The following is a 27,471-nucleotide window of genomic DNA, read 5'->3' on the forward strand; positions in this document are numbered from 1 at the left end:
GATAAATCCCACTTGGTCGTGGTGAATAATCCTTTTAATGTACTGTTGGATCCTATTGGCTAGTATTTTGGTGAGAATTTTTGCATCCATGTTCATCAAGGATATTGGTCTGTAATTCTCCTTTTTGATGGGGTCTTTGTCTGGTTTGGGGATCAAGGTAATGGTGGCCTCATAAAACCAGTTTGGAAGTTTTCCTTCCGTTTCTATTTTTTGGAACAGTTTCAGAAGAATAGTTATTAATTCTTCTTGAAATGTTTGGTAGAATTCCCCTGGGAAGCCATCTGGCCCTGGGCTTTTGTGTTTTGGGAGATTTTTGATGACTGCTTCAATTTCCCTAGTGGTTATAGGTCTGTTCAGGTTTTCTATTTCTTCCTGGTTCAGTTTTGCTAGTTGATACATCTCTAGGAATGTATCCATTTCTTCCAGATTATTTAATTTGCTGGCATAGAGTTGCTCATAATATGTTCTTATAACTTTTTGTATTTCTTTGGTGTTGGTTGTGATCTCTCCGCTTTCATTCATGATTTTGTTGATTTGGGTCCTTTCTCTTTTCTTTTTGATAAGTCTGGCCAGAGTTTATCAATCTTGTTAATTCTTTCAAAGAACCAGCTCCTAGTTTCATTGATCTGTTCTACTGTTCTTTTGGTTTCTATTTCATTGTTTTCTGCTCTGATCTTTATTTTTTCTCTTCTGTTGGGTTTAGGCTTTATTTGCTGTTCTTTCTCCAGCTTCTTTAGGTGTAGGTTTAGGTTGTGTTCTTGAGACCTTTCTTGTTTCTTGAGAAAGGCTTGTATTGCTATATACTTTCCTCTTAGGACTACCTTTGCTGCATCCCAAAGATTTTGAACAGTTGTGTTTTCATTTTCATTGGTTTCCATGAATTTTTTTAATTCTTCTTTAATTTCCTGCTTGACCCATTCATTCTTTAGTAGTATGCTCTTTAGCCTCCATGTATTTGAGTTCTTTCTGACTTTCCTCTTGTGATTGAGTTCTAGTTTCAACATTGTGGTCTGAAAATATGGAGGGAATAATTCCAATCTTTTAGTACTGGATGAGACCTGATTTGTGATCTAGGATGTGACCTATTCTGGATAATGTTCCATGGGCACTCAAGAAGAATGTGTATTCCGTTGCTTTGGGATGGAATGTTCTGAATATGTCTGTGAAGTCCATTTGGTCCAGTGTGTCATTTAAAGTCTTTATTTCCTTGTTGGTCTTTTGCTTAGATGATCTGTCCATTTTAGTGAGGAGGGTGTTAAAGTCTCCCACTATTATTGTATTGTTGTCAATGTGTTTCTTTGCTTTTGTTCTTAATTGCCTTATATAATTGGCTGCTCCCGTGTTAGGGGCATAGATATTTACAGTTGTTAGATCTTCTTGTTGGATAGACCCTTTAAGTGGGATATAGTGTCCTTCCTTATCTCTTATTACAGTCTTTCGTTTAAAATCTAATTTGTCTGATATAAGGATTGCCACCCCAGCTTTCTTTTGGTGTCCATTAGCATGGTAAATAGTTTTCCACCCCCTCACTTTCAATCTGGGGGTGTCTTTGGGTCTAAAATGAGTCTCTTGCAGACAGCATATCAATGGGTCTTGTTTTTTAGTCCAATCTGATAGCCTGTGTCTTTTGATTGGGGCATTTAGCCCATTTACATTCAGGGTAACTGTTGAAAGATATGAATTTAGTGCCATTGTATTGCCTGTAAGGTGACTGTTATTGTATATTGTCTGTGTTCCTTTCTGGTCTATGTTGCTTTTAGGCTCTCTCTTTGCTTAGAGGACCCCTTTCAATATTTCTTGTAGGGCTGGTTTCGTGTTTGCAAATTCCTTTAGTTTTTGTTTGTCCTGGAAGCTTTTTATTTTTCCTTCTATTTTCAATGACAGCCTAGCTGGATATAATATTCCTGGCTGCATATTTTTCTCATTTAGTGCTCTGAATATATCCTGCCAGTCCTTTCTGGCCTGCCAGGTCTCTGTGGATAGGTCTGTTACCAATCTAATATTTCTACCATTGTAGGTTACATATCTCTTTTCCTGAGCTGCTTTCAGGATTTTCTCTTTGTCTCTGAGACTCCTAAGTTTTACTATTAGATGTCGGAGTGTTGACCTACTTTTATTGATTTTGAGGGGGTTCTCTGTGCCTCCTGGATTTTGATGCCTGTTTCTTTCCCCAAATTAGGGAAGTTCTCTGCTATAATTTGCTCCAATATACCTTCTGCCCCTGTTTCTCTTTCTTCTTCTTCTGGGATCCCAATTTTTCTAATATTGTTTCATCTTATGGTATCACTTATCTCTCGAATTCTGCCCTCGTGATCCAGTAGTTGTTTATCTCTCTTTTTCTCAGCTTCTTTATTTTCCATCGTTTGGTCTTCTATATCACTGATTCTCTCTCTTCTGCCTCATTTATCCTAGCAGTTAGCCCCCCCATTTTTGATTGCACCTCATTAATAGGCTTTTTGATTTCAACTTGGGTAGATTTTAGTTCTTTTATTTCTCCAGAAAGGTTTTCTCTAATAGTTTCCATGCTTGTTTCAAGCCCAGCTAGTATCTTTAAAATCATCATTCTGAACTCTAGGTCTGACATCATACTAACGTCCGTATTGTGTAGGTCCCTGGCAGTCAGTATTACCTCTTGTTCTTTTTGTTGAGGTGATTTTTTCCATCTTGTCACTTTGTGCAAAGGAGAACAGATGAATGAGAGAACAAAATGCTAACAGGGTAACAACGTCCCCTGTAAATATACTCTAAACAATTCAGAAAAGACCTGAAACTGGGGGGAAAGAAAGGGAAAGAAAGAAAAAAGAAAAAGAAAAAAAAAAAAGAAAAAGATAAAAAAAATAAAAACAGAACAAAACAAACAAAACAGAATATGATCGAATATGATCAGGCTGGTGCATAGATCAGTTGCACACACTAGATTTTGGGTGTATTTTGGTCTGTTAGAAGAAAGTGCCTCCCAAAATTTTAAAGAAAGAAAAACTTACATATGTACAAACATAAGGGTTGATATGATGAAGGGATGGAATATGACTGTAAAGATGAAAAGTATAAAAAATTTTTATAAAAGGAATTGATAAGATAAGAAGTTGTTTGAAAAGAGAAAAAAGAAGAACGGAAAAAAAAAGAAAAGAAAAAAATGGAGAGAATGTGATCAGGCAGGAGACTAGAACAAAGCCATACACTAGAGATTTAGGGTATATTTTGATCTGTTAGAAGAAACTACCTCAAAATTTTAAAGAGAGAACAACTTATATGCCACAAATAAGGGTAGCTACTATGAAGGGATAGAATATGACCTAAAAATGAAAAAAATGTTTTTTAAAAAAGGGATTGATAAGATGTTGTTTGAAAAAGGGAAAAAGAAAAAAAAAAGACGGTTAAAAAAAATAACTTTGAAAGATTAAAGAATCATGGTAAAAATCCATGGATTCTATGTGCAGTATTTCCCTAGCTCTGGAGTTCTGCCGTTCTCATTGATCAGTAAATTGGTCTTGGCTCTCTGTTCTTGCTGATCTTCTGGGGGAGGGGCCTGTTGCCGTGGTTCCCAAATGTCTTTGCCGGAGGCCGAATTGCCCTGCCCTTGCTGTCCGGGCTCCGTAATCTGCTTGGGTTTGCTCTCGGGAGCTTTTGTTCCCTACAAACTTTCGGTACAGCTTTGGAGGATGAGAGTGAAAATGGCAGCCTCCCAATCTCTGCCCCAGAGGAGCCGAGAACTCGGGGCCCCACTCCTCAGTGCGCCCCCAGAAAAAAGCAGTCAATCACTCCCGTCTCCCTGGTCTCCGGCAGCACTCCATGCTCACCCGGCATGTGACCGAGCATTTCTATCTCTGGCACCTGACCCCGCGTGGTCTCCAAACCCAGCAGATCCCTGTGGTGCACTCCCCCGCCGCTCCTCCTGGGGGAGGAAGTGGAGTCTCCCTGATTTGCCACTTGTTGGGTCCCTGCTGGAGGAGCAGTGGCCGGACTGTGCCGCGGATCACAGTTTATGACAACCCTGAGCTGAGATCCCACTCCTCGGCTCTGTCTCTGCAGCTGGCTTCCCCGCTCCCACACCTGGGAGCTCTGCCACACTCAGGCACCCCTGGTCTTTCTGTGACCCCGAGGGTCCTGAGACCACACTGTCCCACAGGGTCCTGCCCCTCCCCCCCCCCCCCCCCCCGCTTAGCCCCTGGAGTGACGTCCCTCAGCAGAGCAGACTTCTAAAAGTTCCGATTTTGTGCTCTGCGGCTCTATCACTTGCCAGAAGCGGCCGACAAAGGCCCCCTCCCCGGCTGTCTATCCTCCTGAATATCGCCTGGAATTCACTTCTCCAAACGTCCTACCTTCCAGAAAGTGGTCGCTTTTCTGTTCAGAGAGTTATTGCTATTATTTTCTTCGATCTCCTGTTGAGTTTGTAGGTGTTCAGAATGGTTTGATCCCTATCCAGCTGAATTCCTGAGACCAGACAAAATCCAGGTCTCTTACTCCTCCGCCATCTTGCTCTGCCCCCCCCCCCCGTGTTTGATTTATTTTGATCTGAATTTTGTATAGGGTGTAAGATAGCAGTCCAGTTTCATTCTTTTGCATAGGGCTATCCAGTTTTCCCAGTGCCATTTATTATAAAAACTATTCTTTTCCCATTGTATATTCTTGGCTTCTTTTTTGTAAATTAATTGACCATTTATGTGTAGGTTTATTTCTGGGCTCTCTGTTCTGTTCCATTTATCTTTATTTTTTTGGCAATACCATATTGTTTTGATTAGTATAGTTTTGTAATATAATTTGGAAGCAGGAAGTGTAATGCCCCCAGCTGCTGCTTCTTTCTCAAAATGGCTTTGGCTATTTGATCTTTTCTATTTCCATACAAGTTTTAGCATTGATTGTTCTATTGCTATGAAAAGCAAAACAAAGAGCCAACCCACAGAATGGGAGAAATATTTGCAAATGACATATCAGATAAAGGGTTAGTATCCAAGATCTATAAAGAACTTATCAAACTCGATACCCAAAAAACAAATAATCCAGTAAAGAAATGGGCAGCAGACATGAACAGACATTTCTCCAAAGAAGACATACAAATGGCCAACAGACACATGAAAAAATGCTCCACATCACTTGGCATCAGGGAAATACAAATCAGAACTACAATGAGATACCACCTCACACCGGTTAGAATGGCTAAAATGAACAAGTCAGGAAACAATGGATGTTGGTGAGGATGCAGAGAAAGGGGAACCCTCTTCACTGCTGGTGGGAATGCAAGCTGGTGCAGCCACTCTGGAAAACAGTATGGAAGTTCCTCAAAAAGTTAAAAATAGAGCTACTCTACCACCCAGCAATTGCACCACCAGGTGTTTACCCTAAGATACAAAATGTAGTGATCTGAAGAGGCACCTGCACCCCAATGTTTATAGCAGCAATGTCCACAATAGGCAAACTATGGAAATAGCCCAGATGTCCACTGATGGATGAATGGATAAAGAAGATGTGGTATAATGGAATATTATGCAGCCATCGGAAAGGATGAATACCTACCATTTACATCGATGTGGATGGAACTGGAGGTTATTATGCTATGTGAAATAAGTCAGTCAGAGAAAGACAATTATCATATGGTTTCATTCATATGTGGAATATAAGAAATAGTGCAGAGGATCATAGGGGAAGGGAGGGAAAACAGATGGGAAGAAATCGGAAAGGGAGACAAACCATGAGAGACTCTTGACTCGGAAACAAACTGAGGGTTGCTGAAGGGGAGTTGGGTGGGGGGATGTGGTAACTGGGTGATGGGCATTAAGGAGGGCATGTAATGTGATGAGCACTGGGTGTTATACGCAACTGATGAATCACTGAGTTCTACATCTGAAACTAATGATGGCTAATTGAATTTAAATTTTAAAAAAATCATCGGGATTTTGACAGTGATTGCATTGACTCTCTAGATTGCTTGGGATATTGAATTTAAATTTAAAAAAGTCATCAGCATTTTGATAGTGATTGCACTGACTCTGTAGGTTGCTTGGGATAATACTGACATCTTAACAGTTTTAGGAATTCCAATCCATGAAGATGGAATATGTTTTCATTTATGTATGTCTTTTAAATTTTCTTTTAACTGTGTTTTGTTGTTTTCATTTTGTCTCACTTCCTTAGTTAAGGTTTTTCCTAAATATTTTATTCTTTTTTGATGTTGCTGTAAATGGAATTATTTTCCTAATTTACTTTTCAGGTTTCTCATTGTTAGTGTATAGAAATGCCACTGATATTTATGTATTGATTTTTTATTCTCAACTTTGATCAATTCATTTATCAATTTTAATAGTTTTTATGTGGAATTTTTAGGAATTTTTATATATAAGATCAAATCATTGTTAAACAGAGATAATTTTACTTCTTTCTTTCCAATTTGATGCCTTTTTTTTCATTGCTTAATTGCTCTGGTCAGAACTTCCAGTACCATGTTGAATAGAAGTGAAAGAGGGCATCTTTGCCTTGTTTCTGATCTTAGCCTAAAGGTATCCTGTCATTGAGTTTGATATTAGCTAGGACCATTGTGTTTTCATTTTCATTTGTCTCCATCTATTTTTTTGATGCTTCAGTTTTTTTTTAAAGATTTTATTTGTTTATTTGAGGGAGAGAAAGAGAGAGAGAGTGCACACGAGTGTGGGGGAGGGGCAGAGCGAGAGGGAGAAGCAGGCTCCCCACTGAGCAACAAGCCTGATGTGGGGCTCGATCCCAGGACCTCAGGATCATGACCTGACCCAAAGGCAGATGCTTAACTGACTGAGTGACCCAGGTTCCCCTAATGCTTCAGTTTTTATTTAAGTTCTAGTTAGTTAGCATATAGTGTAATGCTGGTTTTAGAAATAGAATTTAATGATTCATCATTTACATAAAACACCCAGTGCTCATCACAACTGCCCTCCTTAATACCCATCACCCATTTAGCCCATCCCCCACCAACCTCCCTTCCATAGGTTTTCTTTGCTGTGGAGAAGCTTTTTATCTTGATGAAGTCCCAATAGTTCATTTTTGCTCTTGCCTGTGGAGCATGTGTATTAAGAAGTTGCTGTGGCTGAGGTCAAAGAGGTTGCTGCCTATGTTCTTTAAGGATTTTGATCATTTCCTCTCTCACATTTAGGTTTTGCATTCATTTTGAAAAATTTTTTTGTGTATGATATAAGAAAGTGGTCCAGTTTCATTCTTTTGCATATTGCTGTCCAATTTTCCCAACACCATTTGTTGAAGAGGCTGTCTTTTTTTCCAGTGGATATTCTTTCCTGCTTTGTCAAAGATTTATTGACCATATAGTTGTGGGTTCATTTCTGGGTTTTCTATTTTGTTCGATTGATCTATGGGTCTGTTTTTGTGCCAGTACCATACTGTCTTGATGACTACAACTTCGTAATATCGCTTGAAATCCATAATTATGCTGGCTCCAGTTTTACATTTGTTCTTCAACATTGCTTTGGGTATTTGGGGTCTTTTGTGGTTCCATACAAATTTTAGGATTGTTTGTTCTAGCTATGTGAAAAATGCTAATGCTATTTTGATAGAGACTGCCTTAAATGTGTAGATTTTTTTGATTGTATGGACATTTTAATAATATTTATTCTTCCAATGAGCATGGAATATTTTTCCTTTTCTTTCTGTCCTCTTCAATTTCTTTTGTAAGTGTTCTATAGTTTTCAGAGTACAGATCATTTACCTCTTTGGTTAGATTTGTTCCTAGGTATCTTATGGTTTTTGGTGCAGTTGTAAATGGGATCAATTCCTTGATTTCTCTTTCTGCTGCTTTATTATTGGTGTGTAGAAATGCAACAGATTTCTGTATGTTGATTTTGTATCCTGTGACTTTGCTGAATTTGTGTGTCAGTTCTAGCAATTTTTTGGTGGAGTCTTTCAGATTTTCTACATAGAGTATCATATCATCTGCAAATAGTGAAAGTCTGACTTCTTCCTTGTTGATTTGGATGCCTTTTATTTCTTTTTGCTGTCTGATGGCATTCTTTTGCATATTGCTGTCCAAGAGGCTTGTCTCTATGTATTTTTTTTTTATTTCCTCTTTGATTTCTTCATAAACCCATTGGCTGTTTAGTAGCATGTTGTTTAGCTTCCAAGTGTTTGTGTTTTTTTCCAGTTTTTTCTTGTGATTGATTTTTAGTTTCATACAGCTGTATTTGGAAAAGATGCATGATATGCTTTTAGTCTTCTTAAATTTATTGGGACTCATTTTGTGGTCTAACACATGATCTATTTTTTCATAAGTCTCTGAGTTACTGTCTAGCATCCTTTCATTTCATCATGCAGAACAGATCTAATGGTAACAAATTCCCTCAGCTTTTGTTTATCTGGGAATATTTTTAATTTCTCTCTCACTTTTGAAGGATGGTTTTTCTATTCTTATATATAAAAATTATATACTCTCTATTCTATTCTTCTGGGGCTATATTAAAGGACTTCCACATTGTTCTTGATGATCTCTCATGAGTCACTTAGGCTCTTTTTGCTTTCGTTCATACTTTTTTTCTTTTTTGCTCTTCTGACTTGTTTTCCTCAAGTTCACTGATTCTTTCTTCTAAGTTTTTTTTTTAATAGTTTCTGTCTCTTTCTTGATATTCTTATTTCATTCATGCATTGTTTTGCTGATTTTATTTAGTTGGCTGTGTTCTTTTTTTTTTTAGCTCATTGAGCATATTTAAGATGGTTATTTTGAATTCTTTGTCCAGTAATTCATAGATATCTGTTTATTTAGAACTTATTTCTGGAGATTTATTGTGTTTCTTTGATTGGCCATGTTTCTCTATTTCTTTTTATGTGTTGTGATCTCATGTTGAGATTTAGGCATTTGAAAAAAACTGTCACTTCTCCCAGTCTTTATAGATTTGCTTTGTACAAGGGAAGGCCTCTATCAATCAGTCTAGCTAGAAACTCTGGGGCACTCTCATGCCTTTTCTGGGAATATGACTTCTCTGGTCTTGTTTGTATGCTTTCCCAGTTAAAGTTTTTTATTACTATTTTTTATTAAGAACTTGTAATCTCTTGCTCACCTTGGTATCTTTCATGCTATAGCTTCTCTGGTGCTGTGGTAATCTGTGGTATTTACCTTGTTCTCAGTGTCCTTCAATCTGGCATTCAAAGTATACTGCCTTTTTCATTAGCGTTCTGAGTCTGAGGAGATAGAAACCATTTACTTTCTAATTTCCTATTTTATTGTGGTGTTTTTAATCCTAGGGTGAGTTTTTATTTCTCTAACACTGGATTTAAGCTTGAATTGGTGTGAAATGTGTTTATTTTTATTTTATTTATTAATTATTATTATTATTATTATTATTTTTTAAAGTGGGTTCCATGCTGGGCTGAGATCAAGAGTTGGATGCTTAATTGACTGAGCCACCCAGGGTGGCCTGAAATGTATTTATTTTAAAAATTATGTTTCTATTGGTAGTTTACTAATAGACAGGAGCCAGGTAGCATGATTCATTCACACCAAATTGTCTCTTAACATTGCTAAGAATATGTGTTCTTTTTAATGTTTTATATAGAATTATAATACTGATTTTTTGAGCTATTTTACTTCTTTCTTCTCTATACATGTAGTTTGATTTTCCTTAATATTTTCTTGATTTAAACCTAATATTCCTTCACAGGAGTTAAAGGTTATTGCTCACATGTGCTAAAACAGAATGTGCAGGGTGCCTGTGTGGCTCCACTGGTTAAGCGTCCAGCTCCTGATTTTGGCTCAGGTCATGATCTCAGGGTTGTGAGATCAAGCCCCATGTTGGGCTCCATGCTGGGTGTAGAGCTTGCTAAAGTTTCTTTCTCTCCCTGTGACCCTCCTTCATACTCTCTCTCCCTCAAACAAAACATAACAAAACAAAACAACACAGAATGTGCACTCTGTATTGGTAGATTCTATGTACCAGAAGGATTACAAAGCCTAAATGCATTATTGTAATTTTCTGCTGAAATGGAAATAATGTTGACTAGATCTAGAATATATTATGCTAATCACTAGTTTTGAAAGACTGAAGGGGAGAGGCCAAGTTAAGGCCAGTTTGAGTTGGTCTTTTTGGGGCTAGGGCTAAGTAACCAAAATATACAGGTTGGTTTTGCTTGCCAAGATTATATAGGTGGTTTGGAGGAAAATAAGAGATAGCAGCTTGAGTGCAAGGTCAAAAGTCCAAGAGCCATGGGCTGAACACAAGACCCCTTCTCCTGAGTTGTCTATGTGAGGCAGCAGGGCAGGGCATGGATTTTGGTGTCTTGGAGGAGTGGTGCTTTGGGAGGGGAGAACTGAACACAGCCACAGAAGGCACTGCATTCAGATAAGGGTCTGCAGAAATTTTACCCAATTTCAGGGGGAACCTTAGAGATATAAAGGTATAAAGGACAGATTTCAGACTGGACACATGTGGTGGATGTCAAGTGGGAGGCTATTGTCGGCTTTGGGCTCTGTCTAATTCAGAGCATGTAGACAGTGGGAATGCTTTAGCTATTCAGTAGACTGTTGTTAAGCTTCACTTGATCAAGGTGGGGAATGGCTGACAGTTTGATGCCGGTCTGGTTGGTTTTGGTTTGGGGTCTGAGTTGAGCAGCCTTTAGTTAGCGGTGATCATAATGACCCTGTGATTAGACAGTGGCAGGAACAGGAAGGAAGAGGCTCTATTTTTAGCAGTTAAAAATGCAAATTTGGAAACCATTGGAGCTATGTTTGAAACTAAATGCCAATATTTCTTATTTGAGTAACTTAACTAATATCTCTGAACTTTACTTTTAGTTTTCTCATTGAGATAATAATGCCATATTCAAAGGATTGTAAAAATAAAATGTCTTATCCAATGGAACTTTCTCTGATGATAGAAATGTTTTTTAATGTCCAAGTGATAGCTACTAGACATGTGTGGCTACTGAGCACTTGAAATTTAACTAGTGAAAATGAGTAACTGAATTTTATTTAGTTTTAATTAATTTAAATAGCCACATGTGGCTAGTAACTAGTAACTGGACAGCAGCTATAAATGATAGCTGTTATAGGGACTACTTAAAATATAAAAAGTTAGCTTTTTAGAATTTCCTTGACTGATATATTCTTTCAGTTACTAATTTTTGTGCTTGTCATATTTTGTTTGATGTGCAGTGAAATATATACAATATTTCTATCTTGAAGAAAAAAACAAACATTTTAATAAGCATAAAAGAGACAATATATACATGCAAGATATATAATATACTTTAATCTTAATCACAAAATAATTATACCAAGTGTATAGGATTTCAGAAAAGCAAATGCTTGTGTTGTAATGAGCACTGGGTGTTATAAGCAACTAATGAATTGTTGAACACTACATCAAAAACTAATGATGATTTTAAAAAAAAGAAAAGCAAATGCTCTCTTCAGCTTTCAGTATTTGCAGGAGGAATGAACCACTTGTGCTGGTCATTGAAGCGTATTATATGTTTTGGATAGGTAGAAAGAAAGGAAAGGAAATTTCAGATGGAGACATGGTGAAAATAAAACTAGTAGGATAGGAACCTGCAAGGTATGATTAGGTCTCAGTGAGTAGGCTTATTTGCTGAAGTGTGGAAGTGGTCTAGAAGGTGAAATTAAGCTAGGAAAGTGGTTTAGAAGATGAGCTCCACCATATCATACCATTATAGCTGCCTTTGAATTGATAGCTAAAAAGCATGGGATTTATCTTTCAGGCAGTAAAAATTCAGAATCACTGAAGTTATTTAGAGCTAAAGAGAAATATAATCAAAATCTTGTTTTAGGAAAGTAACCCTGGTAGATGTACAAGAAACAGAGAAATGAGTTAGGAAGCTTATACTAGTATGGACAAGAGGTAAAAGTTTTCTGAACTAGAAGGGTGACTATACAAATGAGACTCTGTACAGGTAAAACTGACAGATATTGCTGTGGATGCACTGGAAGGAGGTGAGTCGAGATATGACTCCAAGACTCAATCATAGCATTGGCTAGAGAGAGAGAGAGACTTAAGTATATAGGATGTGGTAAGAGATAGGGATAGATGTATTATAGTAAGAACACTGAGGTGAATTGGAAAGTTTCATGGGGAAACAGAGTCACTTGATGGTTAGTGATGCATTGGAAAGTTAGCCTGAACCAACACTTACTCTGAAAACTTTAGTGTTTTTTTATATAAGGAATGAAGCATTTAAAATATGTCAACAAACACATGATCTGTAGAAAACTTAAATATAGTGATAATCAACAATGATGCCATACATGATTGTAACAGTAATTATTGAACTTCCTTCCTTCCACTTTGCCATCCTGCTCTCACTCTCCACCTTGCCCCCAATCTCTGCTAGCTTTATCCCTACTTTTTAAAGAGTGAACAAAAGCAAACACAATAATCAACTAGTCTGAGAACCTGAATCCAATATCATGTGGTCTGGGTAATAAAGTTTTATTGATTATTACCAATAAATTAGGTAACAAACTAAAAAATTTTGGTTCTTTTCTTTTTTATGAGAATTGGAAGTGGAAAGTTATATTGGTATCAGCCATTTTCTTCTCGTAGTCTTCATTAAATCTCTCATTCTGAGCAACAGTAAAGTGATTCTTCCAGTCTCCAACTGTCCCTGAAACAGTCATGTGGGAGAGAGTCAGTTTGCATTTCTCTACTCTCCTGTTTTTGTGTGAATATTTCTACTCTACTTTCCAGGGGGGCAATATTGGACAAAATATTCCTCTTGCTAACCTGTCAATTTCATTCTGAAGGGAAGAAGAATTTCTTATCTGATTTGTGGAACAAGGAGAGCCCATTGCCTACTGAGTCACATTAATGGGGGAAATGAAACTACCACAATTAAAACAGCAGGCCTGTGGGGATTTCTTTTTCTCCTGCCCTCTTTGCACATCGAAGTGTGGTAGGTGCTTATGCCTGTAGTTTCCATCTATAGGCCCACTGAGAAGGGCTTGTATGTGGGAGAATTCAAGGTACAGTTTTGAGGAAGAAAACCAAAAAAGAAGATCCCCCAAATTTTCCAATTGTAATCCCTGTTACCTTTCTGCAGATTGTTTTTTTCCCATAGTGCTTACCATCATCTATTATTCTGGGTATTCTTGTTTATTTTGTTTGTGGCTAGAATATAATGTTCATGAGGGAAGAAATTTCTGTGTTTTGTTCACTGCTCTGAACATTATCTAGAACAGTGCCTGATACATAGTAGCCACTCAGTAAGTATCTTTGAATGGATAAATCTGATAGCATAGAGCCCTTATAAACCCATTATAAAATGGATTCTTTACCCCATCTGACTTAATTCTGTGTTTTCACCTTGTCAGCCAGATCTCTGGAGAGAAAGGGAGGATAAGGAATTGGATGTAGACACCACACCTCACTCTCTAATTGTTTTCATTTCATTCCTGGTTTCCTACTTCTTTTCCCAGAATCATTTGTTATAGATCTTATTTTTCTTAGCCACAGAAAACTCCCTCAAAGCTGTGAAAGATTGGGCAAAAGAAAGTATAAAAACCTTTTCTCATGAATGGAGAAACAGTGTGGTTCATGATTTTAGTAGAAATCGATGAATAGTTTGCCATTGGGTTCTGCTTCATAACATCAAATGAGGTGTGATGGACAATTTTATCTAGGACTTCATCATGTAGGTTTTTCCCAATAAATTCTGCCACCTTCTGAATTTCATGCTTTGGATTCTATAATGAGAGTAAAGTGAAGATTTGATATAAGATAATTGGTTTAAAAAGAATATTGAAATGAATTAATAATAGTAATCAGTAACATGTCATGAGTTAAAATAAAAAAAAAAATCTTAGGGGCACCTGGGTGGCTCAGTCAGTTAAGCATCCAACTCTTGATTTTGGCTCAGGTCATGATCTCAGGGTTGTGAGATTGAGCCCCCTGTTGGGCTCCATGCTTAGTGTGGAGTCTGCTTGAGATTTTCTCCTTCTCCCTCTGCCCATCCCCCTGCTCTCATGCACTCTCTCTCTCTCTCTCTCTCTCAAATAAATAAATAAATAAATAAATAAATAAATAAATAAAATCTTTAAAAAAATCTCTCACAAATACTCAAACTATCCAGAAATGATTCATTTTAACATGATGGCCCATATTGTTCTCTTTTTTATTAACTGGAACTACTAAGCTTTTCTTGCTCTAACATGGAAGCAAAAACTGAGTGTTATTAGAGAAACATTCACTATACAATGACATGCAGTGCATGGAGAATGCTTCGCTAAGAGCTATGCCCAAGTGTCCCATGCAAGTCAGTTATGGGAGGAGTCTTGGTCAGCCAAATGTGTATCAGAGAGAGTCCATAGACTGATGATAAGAACAAAGACATTGCAGAAGCATAGGGGCAGACAATTTAATGAGGGTGTCTCCTATTTATGACATTGATAGAAATGTCCCAGACCATCTCAGTGGTGGCAGTCAATGGTAGCAAGAAAATGAGAGATGACTATTTTGCACCCATGAGGTACTCAAGAGGCACCCATGGCTAGTAAATCTACTACCCAGCATGTTCAGGTGTTTATATATCCCTGAGAGGAGCTCATTTCCAATGTCCCCTCATTAGAGGGACACACAACCCTGAGGAACTGTGGCTATGGGAAGTCCCTACCTTTGAAAGGAGTGGTATGGGAAGGAAAGTGGAAAGGTTTAGCCTGACAACTGTGTCTTCTGCTTTAAAAGCTTCTATGTCAAAAGTAGTACTTAATTTAATTGGCCTCACATAGACTAGGAATCAGCAAGAGTGGTGAGAATATTGAGCTTTGTGTGACTATTCAGGGGACATTCCAGAACATGATCACAGAAATATTTAAAAGGGCTCTAGGGACTCTGAGGTTAGACTACCTGCTCAATAAAGTTTCTTTGTGGCATTCATAATACATTAGGATGTACCTTGTTAAAAGGGCATCATTCCTGGTGACATATCTTTCTTTGACACTGCTATGATACATATGGTAGACAAGCATCACCTACATGGAGTTTTCCTATTCTGAGTTTAATAGCACCCTTCCTTCTGTGGCTTCCTCAGTTTCTCATATCTACTCATGAAAGGGAAACTCCCCCCTTATAGCATACAACTCCCTGTCACAATATTTAACTGAGTATCTAAATCTAGAATTCTGTGAGTAGATAACTCTTTGCACTAAAATAGGGATATGTCCAACTTTTTCTGTTTGAAAAAACTATAGAGTGGCATCTAAGTAACAACAACTAAACTCATAGATACAGAGAAGAGATTGATGTTGCTAGAAGTGGGGAGTGGGGGGTGGCAGTTGGGGTGGGCAAAATGGGTGAAGGGGGTCAAAAGATACAAACTTCCAGTTATAAAGTAAGTAAATCCTGGGGATGTAATGTACAGCATGGTGACTATGGTTAATAATACCGTGTTGTATATTTGACAGGTGCTAAGAAAATAGATCTTAAAAATTCTCATCACAAGAAAAAAAATTCTGTAACTATGTGTGGTGATAGATGTTAACTGGACTTGTTGTGGTACTCATGTCACAATATATACAAATATTAAATCATGTTGTACACCTGTAACTAATACAATGTTAAATGTCTATTATATCTCAACTAAAAAAATAGAAAAATTATGCTGTTTCACTCTTTTGATGATCTGTAGAAACAACTAGATGAGGCCGAGCAGTGACTGAACTTAAGAGTTGTGCATCTAAACTAATGTGCCCATAAATACCCTAGGCATCTTATAAAGTGCACATTCTGACTTAGCAGGCCTGATGCGGTCTCTGAGAGCCCCATGCAGCTCATCTATGAACCACCTTTTTTTTTTTTAACGATTTTTTATTTATTTGACAGAGAAAGACACAGCGAGAGAGGGAACACAAGCAGGGGGAGAGGGAGAAGCAGGCTCCCCGCAGAGCAGGGAGCCCGATGTGGGGCTTGATCCCAGGACCCTGGGATCATGAACTGAGCCGAAGGCAGACGCTTAACGACTGAGCCACCCAGGTGCCCCTATGAACCACCTTTTGAGTACCAAGGCTTTCAATGATAAATTGAAGAACAAAGACTGTAATTTTCGTGGATCCCTGTATTTAGTTAAGTCATAGATAGTATTTAGCATATTATCATTTATAACATGATGATGGTATATCATTATATATACTATGTAGTATAATGATAATATATATTATATAGTAACTCCCATGAACATCATCTTATTTAGTCCTCATATTAAATCTTGGAAGAGTATATATTACTACCTAGTTTTTGCATTTAGGGAAATTAAGTAAGTTTCTAAGATATTAAGTGTCCTCACCAAGAATAATTGCCAGTAGGTGGTAAAGCCAGAACTTGAATTCATCTAAATCATTAGTATTTTCCATTACACCCTAACTTCTTAAATCATTTCTTGAAATTATGACATTTCTCAAGTACTAATGAAAAAACCCAAAATGTACTAGAAAATGTTTTCCTTTCTAAACAGAATTTTAAAATAGACATGAAAGGGGAAAAAAGGTATCACTCATATTTTGCCTATCTGGAAAAGGTGTACCATATGGGATATACTCTGGGGAGCACCAGGAAATTAGAGATGAAACTATGTGATACGTAAACTCATGATATGCCATGTATGCTTTGATGCATGGAGGAGTAGCTAATGAAATGCAGCATTTTCTATTCCCTGTTTCAATCTGTGAGTCCCCAGTGGGGTCCATATATTATTACCTGAATGTCTTATGGTCCAATGGGAACACATTAGATAGCATTGCCCCTCACCTTCTTCACGTCCTCATAGAAGAGGTAGAGAATGCGGTGTTGGTCTTTGGCTTTCCACCATCCTTTCACATGGTCATGCCAAGAACCCCAGCACACTGCAAGGAGGGATGAAAAACAGGGTAATGAATAACAGAAGTCCAACAAATATTCCACTGAAAGGAGAGTTTCTAAAGAGAGGGAGAGTATCACACTGATGATTTCTTCACAGTAAAGCAGGCAGAACCCTGGCTGTTCTAAGGAAATGATTCTTTCCTTTTAGAGTGTTTGAGGATTTTGAGAAAGGAAGGAAGCAAAGCTGAATTCTCTTACCTTTCCCAGCCAGAAAATTCTCAAAATACTCTTCCCAGGTTCCTGGAGCAGGAAGAGCTTTATTCATTCTTTGGAAATGGTAATAAGATACCATATTGTCCTTTGGATTTCTTGCTACATAGATTATCTAGGAATGGCAGGAGGAGGGAAAGAAGCAAAAATAGGATTAGACTTATATATAGTTATTACCCATACAAATTATGTTCAAGTGGATACATTCCATACAGATGAGATTTTCTGATGCTGTATTCTTATGATCTTGGTTTTTGTGGGACTTGAAAAAGATTCAAATCAATTTGCATATTGATTATTGTGAAGAGATAGACTCTCTGTTCTTTAACAAGGGAAGTTTTTTTTTTTTTTTAAGATTTTTTATTTATTTGTTTCTGAGAAAGAGAGAGAGAGAGGTGAGGGACTGAGGGACAGAGGGAGAGGGAGAGAATCTCAAGCAGACCACACTCTGAGCATGGAGCCCGATGTGGGGCTTGATCTTAAGACCCTGAGATCATGACCTGAGCTGAAACCGAGAGTCAGATGCTTAACCAACTGAGCCACCCAGGTGCTCCAAAAAGTAAACTGTTTTAAGAGGAAATTGAAGACCACTCTAGGGTTGTTCTAAGGAGTAAACTGTGAATTCCTTTTGCTTTTTACCTTACAGTTTTTTTCTATGAAGGATGGTGGCAGCAAGTGGATGGGAAGATGTGTTTTCAGAGTCCGTGGTGAGGGCATTTCATTAGCTTGGTCCAAACCTGTAAAATTGATTTTTGATCACTTCCCACTATTTCTATTTGCTTCAAAATCTTGCTGCTTCCATTATTACTATTTTAGGAACAATTGAACAATTCAAGCCATCTGTGAGAGCACTATAACTGTAAATTTGATCGGAGAGAATATTTCTAGCCTATAAATGATTTTTTTTTTAAGCTGGAACAGTTTTTAACCATAACAAACAAGAAACTAGATAAATAAGAACCTAAAAAATTCAAACTCTTCCACCATGAAATTATTTTACTTGGACTCATCCTTGTGGAATAAAATTAATTTCTAACAGAGAATAAAAACTTAACTTACTTTTGTATAAGCAGTAACTCCGTTAGAAAATGTCTGGAGTACAACAATGGCCAGACATAGTTAAAAAAATGCAAAGTCACAGAATTCCTTAGTAATTGCTTGAATGCCTAGAATTTAATTTTTTTCTAGTTTTTCAAAGTGCTTATATTAATTTTTTTTTTGCTTATATTAATTCTTATGTCTTTTCTATTAGTTTTTTTCAGCTTTAATGTCTAGAATTTTTTAAAAAGATTTTATTTATTCATCTGAGACACAGAGATAGAGAGAGAGCACCAGCATGGGGAGAGGCAAAGGGAGAGGGAGAAGCAAGCTCCCCGCTGAGTCAGGAGCCTGATGTGGGGCTCAATTCCAGGACCCTGGGATCATGACCTGAGCCGAAGGCAGATGTTTAACCATCTGAGCCACCCAGGTGCCCCGAATGCCTAGAATTTTGAGAGGGCTATGTGATAGCAAAAATGCTAAGTGTATATTTCAGACCTTAGTCAAGTGTGGCTATTTGATACTTACCAGATCCTATGGATGGGATTATCCATTCGATGAAAGGAATTCGTACATGAGTAGGTGCTCGTTGACTTTTGTCAATATCACCTTCATTTTGTATTAAGTCCACTATTTCCTGAGTCCATGTTGTTCCTTATTCCACATGTAAGATGATGATGCATAGACATTTAGTATATTACATTTCTTAAAATATGATTATACTTATTAGAACATCTCTCTGAATTTTAAAGCTAGGTTTATAGTGGAATTCAGAAAACATCATTTTTTATTTATGTCTTGTGTTATCATAATGTGAATTTTTTATACAAAGGTTGCAATTTGGAGTGGATATTATATTGATAAATATGCAGTTCATTTTTTTGCCTGTCACAACCATTAATTTGGATTTCCTATTGATGTAGCTGCGTTGTTCTAAGATAGAATGAAAGGTCTTTCTCACCTGATTATAATCTCCTGGAGAGTAATCACTATGTGATTACTGTTTCACAAGTACATAGTGTGCGGCTGCCACATAGGAGGTATTTAATATGTGTTGGCTGAATGAACAAATGAATGATTATTACCTGGGCTTGATATTGATCATTAGTATCCATTTTCAACTGTTTCTCAATTTTCCCCTTATCTCAGGGACTGAAAGGCTAAAAAGTATATTCCCTAGACTTCTTTACCACTAAGATTTTGAATACTATTTAGATTCTGCTGATGAAATGCATTGGAAGGTGGAAGAGAGGTAGAGGTCATTCTTCCTGAGGTGGTAACACTGATGGTAGCTCCAACAGATAGAAATTTTGCATAGGCCATACCACATTTTGCTGCCTAGTGCCTTGAACTCAAGAAGCCACTGGAAGAATGGCTTCTGTCTCCCAGCCTCAGTCAGTTTCTGTGTGCTGCCTGATTCAGACTAATATAGTTCCTACCAAATGAATCTTCAGACTTTGATGAGGAACTGTTGTACCAGATATTTTGACAAATCCATGTCGGGAAGATGTTTGACAATTTTAGGATGGTTCTCTGAATCCTGGATATGGGCTGATCTTCCTATATTCTCTAACACCAGCTCTCATTACAGATGCCTTTTCTCATACTGTCAATTCAGTGCTTTTAGTCCTACAGGAAGGGCATAAGTCAGGAAACAATGAAAATATTACATTTTATATCCTAGATGAGTTAGGTCTCTAATAATTTCTGGCACCAACTCTTTCATTACAGGATAAAGGACTAATATTTCTTTAGCTATCTAATCAAAGGGAGAGCTCTTTGTACTGATTTTATGTGTTCACTCTGAATTTACAGCCATTTAATGCCAGCCAACATTAGGGCAGGTTCACGTGTTGCTAGAGGTTTGGGGATGAATGGAATGACTTCTCAATTCATCCTCTAGAAATCAGTGATTTTATAATATATTTTTCTCTTGGCTCATTCCCAGAGTATTTATTATTCTTTTTAAAAATTTAGGTGTAAACCACATTTTTTGTCTATGCTTATTTCTTCTTCCCTCTAATAAATATAACTTTTATTAATGGGTAAGGTTTTAGTTATGATTAAATGTTACATTAGCTGGCAAGCATTTTTTTTTTTTTTTGAGTGTGTTATTTGGGTCATTCAAGCCTTATTAACCCTAACCCTAAAAACCTTAAATGAACTAAATCTTACTGCTCACATTTGGCAGGTGGAGAAAAGATTAATTTTTAAACATTATACTTAAATGATGTAAACATGTACTGAAATGATGATAAAGTAGAGTTGTGGACAAAATTAAGACTGTGAGATGTGATCCTCACCAGTGATTACTTTTACGTTCACATTAGGAAAGTTTAATCCTGAGCAGGCTCTTGATGAGTAAGATTAGAAAATTAGGACCAATATGAAACTGATGGATAAATGAGAGTCTAAGACTCCCATCTGCTGGCAGTCTTTTATCAGGATCATTAGAGATAAAGACTCAAGAGGGGTTTGAAAATACAATCTCAGAAATGCTTAGATTTAGAGTTTTTGGTGTGTGTGCACATGTGTGTGTTTCGATGTGAACATCTGTGTGTGTGTAAGAGGAGTTATTGACAGGGAGCTTGATTTTGCAAAGACCAAATGTATATGCAATCTGGGTGTGAATTGAATAGTGTATTTTTAGTATATATGTAGATATGCATAAATATCTGCAGAGAACTATTTCTCCCTGCTCATCCTGAAATTTTTATGATACAGTGGCTGAACTCAAGAAGTCTTACTTCTACAGCAACTTTTGTTAAACTGATTATTGAAACAAGGAAGTAGGTTCACAACATACCACAAGGGAAGATAGAAATCAAAAGAGTAGTTCTCAGACCCTGAACAAGGGCTTCTGGAGGCTGCTGAGGTGAAATCAGCAATGCAGGACCAAAGCTCCCGTAATTCTTCCCCAAGCCAGCCTTAGGATCCCCTTTTTAGCTTACACACACAAAGCAGTTTTTTACAGGATCTGCAATAAGGGCCTGCATTGGGAACAAACAAATCAAATCTAGCCCGTTAGTTCTTGGCTATTTGAGTCACTTTCTCCTGGGGAAGTAAAAAAATATGTACATTATAGGAAGAATTAAATTCTTAAAATTTTGTGCATTATTTTAATATTTTTTTCTGTAGTTTCAGTTTCCACAAGTGATTTGACTTAGCCATATCACTCTGTCCAGTAAACAATTTTCCAACCCAGATCAGTCTTTATTTCATTATTAATATTTTCCCCACTCACCTTCCTAATTCTCTTCTTCAGCTCCCCACTTCCCCTTCCACCTACCTGCTTTAGGATAGGTGGCAATAAGCAGATCATCAGACTTGGCTTGGAAGTTCCAGATCTGGTCCCACATGTCACAGGTAGGTGTGGGTTGCAGAATCCCCTTCACATAGTCGACAGGTAGGCGCTCTGTTCCATCAAATTTAAAATCCTCCATTTTGTTTAAGGCCATTAGTGTCAGAAATCAGAGTACTGCTCCAGATAAAATGTTACTGCTCAATCAGCACAAAGCTGAATTCTGTTTATTGTACCGACAATGCAAAACAGACTGCAAGTTCTTCCTGGACAGTCTGGGGATGGCCGGCAGTCAAGGCGGAAAGTAGATACAGGTCTGCCAGCCCAAGTTCCAGGAAGCTCAGAACTACGGTCTAGGCCTTTGTACACAGGCGTTTTCTTAATGAGCTCCAGCCCTCCTCCCATCCAGGCTATGATGTAATACCAGAGGCCCTCCCAAATCCTGGCTGCTGTGTCATGTTCATGTTCAGTCCTGCTCATCTGTGTCAGTTTAACAAGAGTTAGTGCCATGTTGTTTAGGTTTTTCATCTTTGTGTTCATAAAATAATTTACAGATATTCACTAATTGTTTCTTCTGTGAATTTTAAGCTAATTAAAAATTTACAGAGAATTTGCTCATGGAATTAGATAGCAATAACTTCCTTGAAAGGCTGAAGGGAAATTTCTGTGGGCTCTTGGCAAGAAGGTCCTAGATTTGAATCTCCTAGCACAAATATCTGGAAGGGTCAGTGTTGTTATTTTTAAGAGTAAAATAAAATACGCTCTATTAGAGAAGGTTCTCTTCCTTTTGTAGGCTGTACAGTGTCAGTATCAAAACAGGCATGTCTCATTTAAAGCAAAAGAGACACAGACAACTCCTTGCTTTTTCCTTGGAACCATTTCTGGTTCCCTCTTGAATTTTCTTCTCCTGTTTCAACCATTACCTCTTCTCTGCTGGCCACCTCTAAAACAAGGCCAGATTCCTTTTAGGTTTTTCTTTTTTTTTAAGATTTATTTTAGACAGAGAGAGAGAAAAAGAAAGTGAGCACATGTACATGAGTTGGGGGAGGGGCAGGTGGAGAGAATCTCAAGCAGACTCTCTGCTGAGTGCAGAGCCCTATGCCAGGCGTGATCTCAGGACCTTGAGACCATGACCTGAGCCGAAATCAAAAGTTGGATGCTTAACTGACTGAGCCATCCACGTGCTCCTCCTTTTAGTTTTTAACTGCTAAATATTACAGGTCACCCACCTAGTTTTCTTGTCTCTTACTGTGATATAAGGAATATATAGGACTTTGTCTCTGGTTCCTTGCACAGAGTTTCAAAAACTCTTGGAAGTTCCTGAGTGATTATTCATAATGAGTCCCTTTAGACTATTCCTGTTTATGCTAATGAGGTGGCTCCTGATGGCCCCCCTAGATAATTTCAGAGGACAGACTGGCCATACCAGAAAGATCAGACAGGTGATTAGAGGGTTAGAATTTTCAGTCCCATCTCCAACCTCCAGCGAAAAGAGAGGGGCTAGAGACCGAGTCCAAGCATGCCGCCAATGACATGGTAAGACCTCAATAAAACTGCTCACTGAAGCTCAGTGGAGCTTCCTAGTTGGTGAACACATTTATGTGCTTAGAAGGTGGTATACTCAGATTCCATGGGGAGAAGGCTTGGCAGCTCTGTGTTCCCTCTCTATCAAGAACTTGCCCTGGGTACCTCTTCCATTTGGCTGTTCCTGATCAGAATCTTTTAGGATAAAACTCTAATTGTAGGTATAGTGCTTTCAGCAAGTTCTGTAAGTCATTCATTCTAGTGATTTGTTGAACCTAAGGGGTCATGGGAAGCTCCAAATTTATAGCTGGTTTCTCAGAAGTGCAGATGGTCCCCAAGACTTGTGGAGACATCTGAAGTGGCATCTGAAGTGGGGGCAGTTTTGTGAATAACTTTGCCCTTAACTTGGGGTCTGCACTAACTCTAGGTAGTTAGTGTCAAAACTGAATTGAATTGCAGAACACCCAATCAATGTCAGAGAATTATTGTTGGATTATCTTTCTTGCCCTAGGCTTTTTTAGAATCCATTCTGTTTCGAGCAATCAGGAATTTCACTTTTGCTTAAAGCCCTTTCCACGCAAACCTTTACAGCATCCCATGAGGGCCTTCACCTCCTACAGAACTGCAGCCAGAAGGGCCTTTGTTTCCATCCTGGCAGGCACCCAGCTCCCTCCTGCATTGATGCTGCCTTTCTTCTGTGGGTACTGTCCTGGCTGTTGCCGGTTTGGTTCTTGTTTGTTTTTTTTTTTTGCTTCCTCCAAGTCTTTTTTAATGTCTTTTTTAAATGTACCCTTTCTGGAGAGGCTTTCTTTGAATTTCAGTGTCATCTGAACTGGTCCTTCCTATTTGCTTGCTTGTAGCACCTCCTTTCCTTTAGAACAGCCATCAGAATTTAGTCTTGCTTGTTTACTTGTTAACATTTTCTGCCTCCTATCCTATACTCTTAGACGTGTAAAACAGGGCCTGGGCTCTGTCTTGTCTTCTCACTCCGTGCCAGCTCTATGCCTAGTGCCTAATATGCCACTATTTCTTGAGATAAAGAATGAGTAAACCTAAGTAGAAAATGGAAGAAGTGAGTTCTGTGAGCCATTATTATTGTGGGGATTAGGTGAGCCTTGTGGCTATCACTTGGTAGTCTGCAGACAGAAGTCAGAAGTCAGACTGCCTGTATTTGAATCCTGCACCAACTCCTAGTAGCTGTGAGTTACAGACTTGTCACACATTGGGCACCAAAGATGAAGTTATACCCTTTCCTCCTCTAATTCTTCACCAAACTACTACTACAGTAAACAACTACTACTTTCACCTCTTCTTCTTCTGACTCTGTTACTATCTTTTTCTGGGTTTGAAAGGAGATTCCAACTCTCGGTGCACTCGTTGGATGTCCCAGTTGCAAACTTTAGTAACCTGTTCAGGCCACAAATGTGATCCATTGAAAAAATTATGACTGGGATTTCTAATCTGTTTTTCTTAGGAAAAGTCAGAGTACTGGTTACTCTCTTTAAATAGGTTCTTTTTTAGTGTTTTTCCAAAAGGAATTTGTCTAAAATATATTTTGGTTCAGTAAGCTGTTTTAAAAGACAACTATTGGAAAGTGAGCTGAGTTTGTATTGAATAAAATTTAATTGGAATGCATTCACTCCTTGAATCAATATTTAGCTTAGGTTCATTAAAAATGCCTCATTTGTTATACAAGCTTTCAACCTAAACCAGGAGGAAGGAACAATAAAGCCATAATCAATAAAACGTGAACATCCAGACTGGGCTGGGATTGAGAAACATCTGTGGTTTACCCATAATTTGCTTCCATTCTACTTTATTCTATTTAGATTGCTGAAACATCTGTGGTTTACCCATAACTTGTTTCCATTCTACCTTATTCTACTTAGAGTGCTCTTTTTTTTTTTCTTTTTAAAGTAGGCTCCACACCCAACATGGAGCCTAGTGTGGGGCTTGAACTCACGATCCCGAGATCAAGGTCTGAGCTGAGATTAAGAGTTGGACACTTAACCAACTGAGCCACCCAGGCACCCCTCTATTTAGATTGCTTTAGTGGCTCTTTGTAATACTCTGTTCCAGAAATAAGTAGGGAAAAAAATGAAACTGAAATGAATTGTATTAATACTTACTACTTTAATCAACTCCAGAGATTGGGGTTGGTTATGAACTCTAAGTGAAGTAAGGATGTAGGAAATCTTTAATCTCAGATAATTCCTTAAGAAACAAATATAAGAATCCTTTATATTTTCAGAAAAATAAGCTGTGTCAAAACACAGAACACCCAGTTGCATTTGAATTTCAGATAAATAATGAATGAGTTTTCAGTATAAGTATATCCCATGCGATATTTGGGACGTATTTAAACTTAAAATAATTATTTATTGTTTATCTGAAATACAAACATAACTGGGTGTTCTGTATTTTATTTGGTAACTCTAGGTAGTCAAGAAGATGTTAGCTAAATTTAACTTAAAAACAGAAAAACTGGAAGTTTAATGAGTGGGATTAGAAAGATGACTGAACTAGAAAGCCCTTCAGAATCCCACATAAGCTGAGTGACCTCCAGACTCTTTTCCACTGGTTTGTGGGCAAATGTGTACTGCTTGCACTTCCCAGTTATTAGCATCTTTGCAGGTTCCTTTTCTAGGCCTGGAGATTTACTCAGCTTGTTTTGTGGGGATGGCACTACTTCGTGGGTGACTATGGGTAAGGAAATGACACATAAAAATTTCAGTATGAAAAGCAGTGAATAAACAGAAATTGGCAATCTAAACAGAATAAAGTAGAATGGAAGCAAATTATGGGTAAACCACAGATGTTCCAGTGTCTTAGGTGAGACTTTTATGTATGCTTGGCCCTGATCTATCCGTATTAGTGTTGAGGGATTTAGGGGCAGGGAGAGATAGTGGGCACATATGGGCACATTTGTTTCATGAGAAGCTTACTTCATTGTGCTACAGCATATCGCAATGCAGTGTATTCTCCAATATCCAGTTTACTCAAATGAAAATAGAAAGAAAAGTATTTTGGTCCCCAAAAAGGAGTCCTTGAGCTCCCAGCACCAGTAAAGAAAGGCAAGAACAGCAGGGAAGCAGCCGTAGCTAACATGTTAGGAATTCTGATTGACTGGTAGGGTCCTAAAGCGGAAGGGGCACCCTTGTCTCTGAAACAGTTTGCGAGAACCACAAGGAGACCTCCTTCTCTGAACCGGGGACTGCTTTTGCTTTGTCAGTGTTCCTAGGTCCTGAGGTTCTGTGAAGCAGCCACGGCCTGCCTCTGTTCCCAGCAAGTGGAGAGTGAGTAGGGGGTACTCTCCCTGCCTACCCCTCCTTTCTCATTTGAAAACAAGCACACAGGCTCTTTCTCTTTTCAAGCTTTAATGTTCATTGCTACAAGGAAACAAGGTTAACAAAAGATAGCCAGTGGGGGATATATAGAATTTGTAATTTTACTGGCCTCTCTTTCCTGACTTCCCTGCTGGACCAGGATTTAGCTGCTTTCAGAAATTAGAAGGTCAGAGGAGGGAGTTATCAGCATTAACATTGGGAAGAAAGGATGGAGACTGGGAGCAGGAGACTTTGGCCATTGATAAAGATATCCCCACAGATGAAGAGGGGAGGAGGAATTCCCATTTACTAAGGGCCTTCCATGTGTAAGATCTTGTGACTGCCTCAGTGGAAAAACATAGTCTCTGCTTTCAGAGAATTTGCAGTCTGATGCAGAGATAGATATGCAATAAAGCAATTAGAATATAGTATGATACTTACTTTAATGGAGTATGGACACAGTGTGGCTAGAGCATTGGAGAAGGAGCACTGAAGTCAGACTGGACTTGGGAGAGGTCTTCCGGAATAGAGAAGACATTTAAACTGAGGCCTAAAGGATGAACTGAGGTTGGCCACGTGACTGAGAGAGCAAGGTGGTCTAGGTAGAGGAGCTTGTATGTGCAAAGGCACAAAGAGGTAAGGTGTTTTCAGGGGGAAGTGGGCAGCATTGCTGGAGGGTAGGGGGAGTGCAAGGAATGGTGGAAGAGAAGGGCAAGTGTCAGTCTTGCAAGACCTTAGATGTTGGAAAGGAGGTTAAGTTAGATACTCTGTAGATAAAAGGGAAGCTATTGAAAAGTTTTCAGGGTGGCAGCAAATGTCGTATTTAATCTTTGCACTAATCCTTTGAGGTAGGAAGTTGTATCTCAAATTTAGGTAGCAACTCAAAGTAAAATAAGGGCCTCAACTTCAGAGGGTAGTAAATGGTAAAGTGAGGACTCCATTCCATTTGTGTCCGACTGCAGAGTCCAGGCACTTTCCTTTTCACAGAGCTCTACAGTCTGGAGATGGCAAATATGGGAGGAAGTGATTTTCAAGCATCTGTGCCCTTCTAAAAGCATATCTACTAACACACAGGTTAGTGTTGGGTCTGGCTGTCACTGCCTCTAGGAAGACAAGGAAGGTCATTCAGCCCTCTCTCTGGTCCATGATGTCAGCCTCCAAGGCTCTAGCATGGCAACTTACAGTTATAACAGTGAAGTCAACTTCACATTTTAGAAAGGTTTAAAATGAAAATCAGGGG

General features: G+C 38.3%; 1 protein-coding gene and 1 long non-coding RNA gene across 6 annotated transcripts in view; one reads left to right on the forward strand and one right to left on the reverse strand.

The window, feature by feature from the left end:
* The window catches only part of LOC118553433 (uncharacterized), a 254,539-nt gene that overhangs the window by 65,645 nt on the left and 161,423 nt on the right, over nt 1-27,471 (forward strand). The gene's annotated exons all lie outside the window — the stretch shown is intronic.
* On the reverse strand, nt 11,191-21,763 carry SULT1C4 (sulfotransferase family 1C member 4). Its single transcript, XM_036087224.2, has 7 exons — nt 21,370-21,763; nt 18,609-18,734; nt 17,682-17,779; nt 17,031-17,157; nt 16,722-16,816; nt 13,486-13,666; nt 11,191-12,588 (listed from the first exon to the last, which is right to left on the reverse strand). Exons 1-7 carry the CDS (start codon nt 21,536-21,538, stop codon nt 12,473-12,475), a joined length of 912 nt encoding a protein of 303 aa, XP_035943117.1. The 5' UTR covers nt 21,539-21,763; the 3' UTR covers nt 11,191-12,472.

Source organism: Halichoerus grypus, chromosome 10 (assembly GCF_964656455.1).
Source record: "Halichoerus grypus chromosome 10, mHalGry1.hap1.1, whole genome shotgun sequence".
In the NCBI taxonomy this organism is placed as follows: Eukaryota; Metazoa; Chordata; class Mammalia; order Carnivora; family Phocidae; genus Halichoerus; species Halichoerus grypus.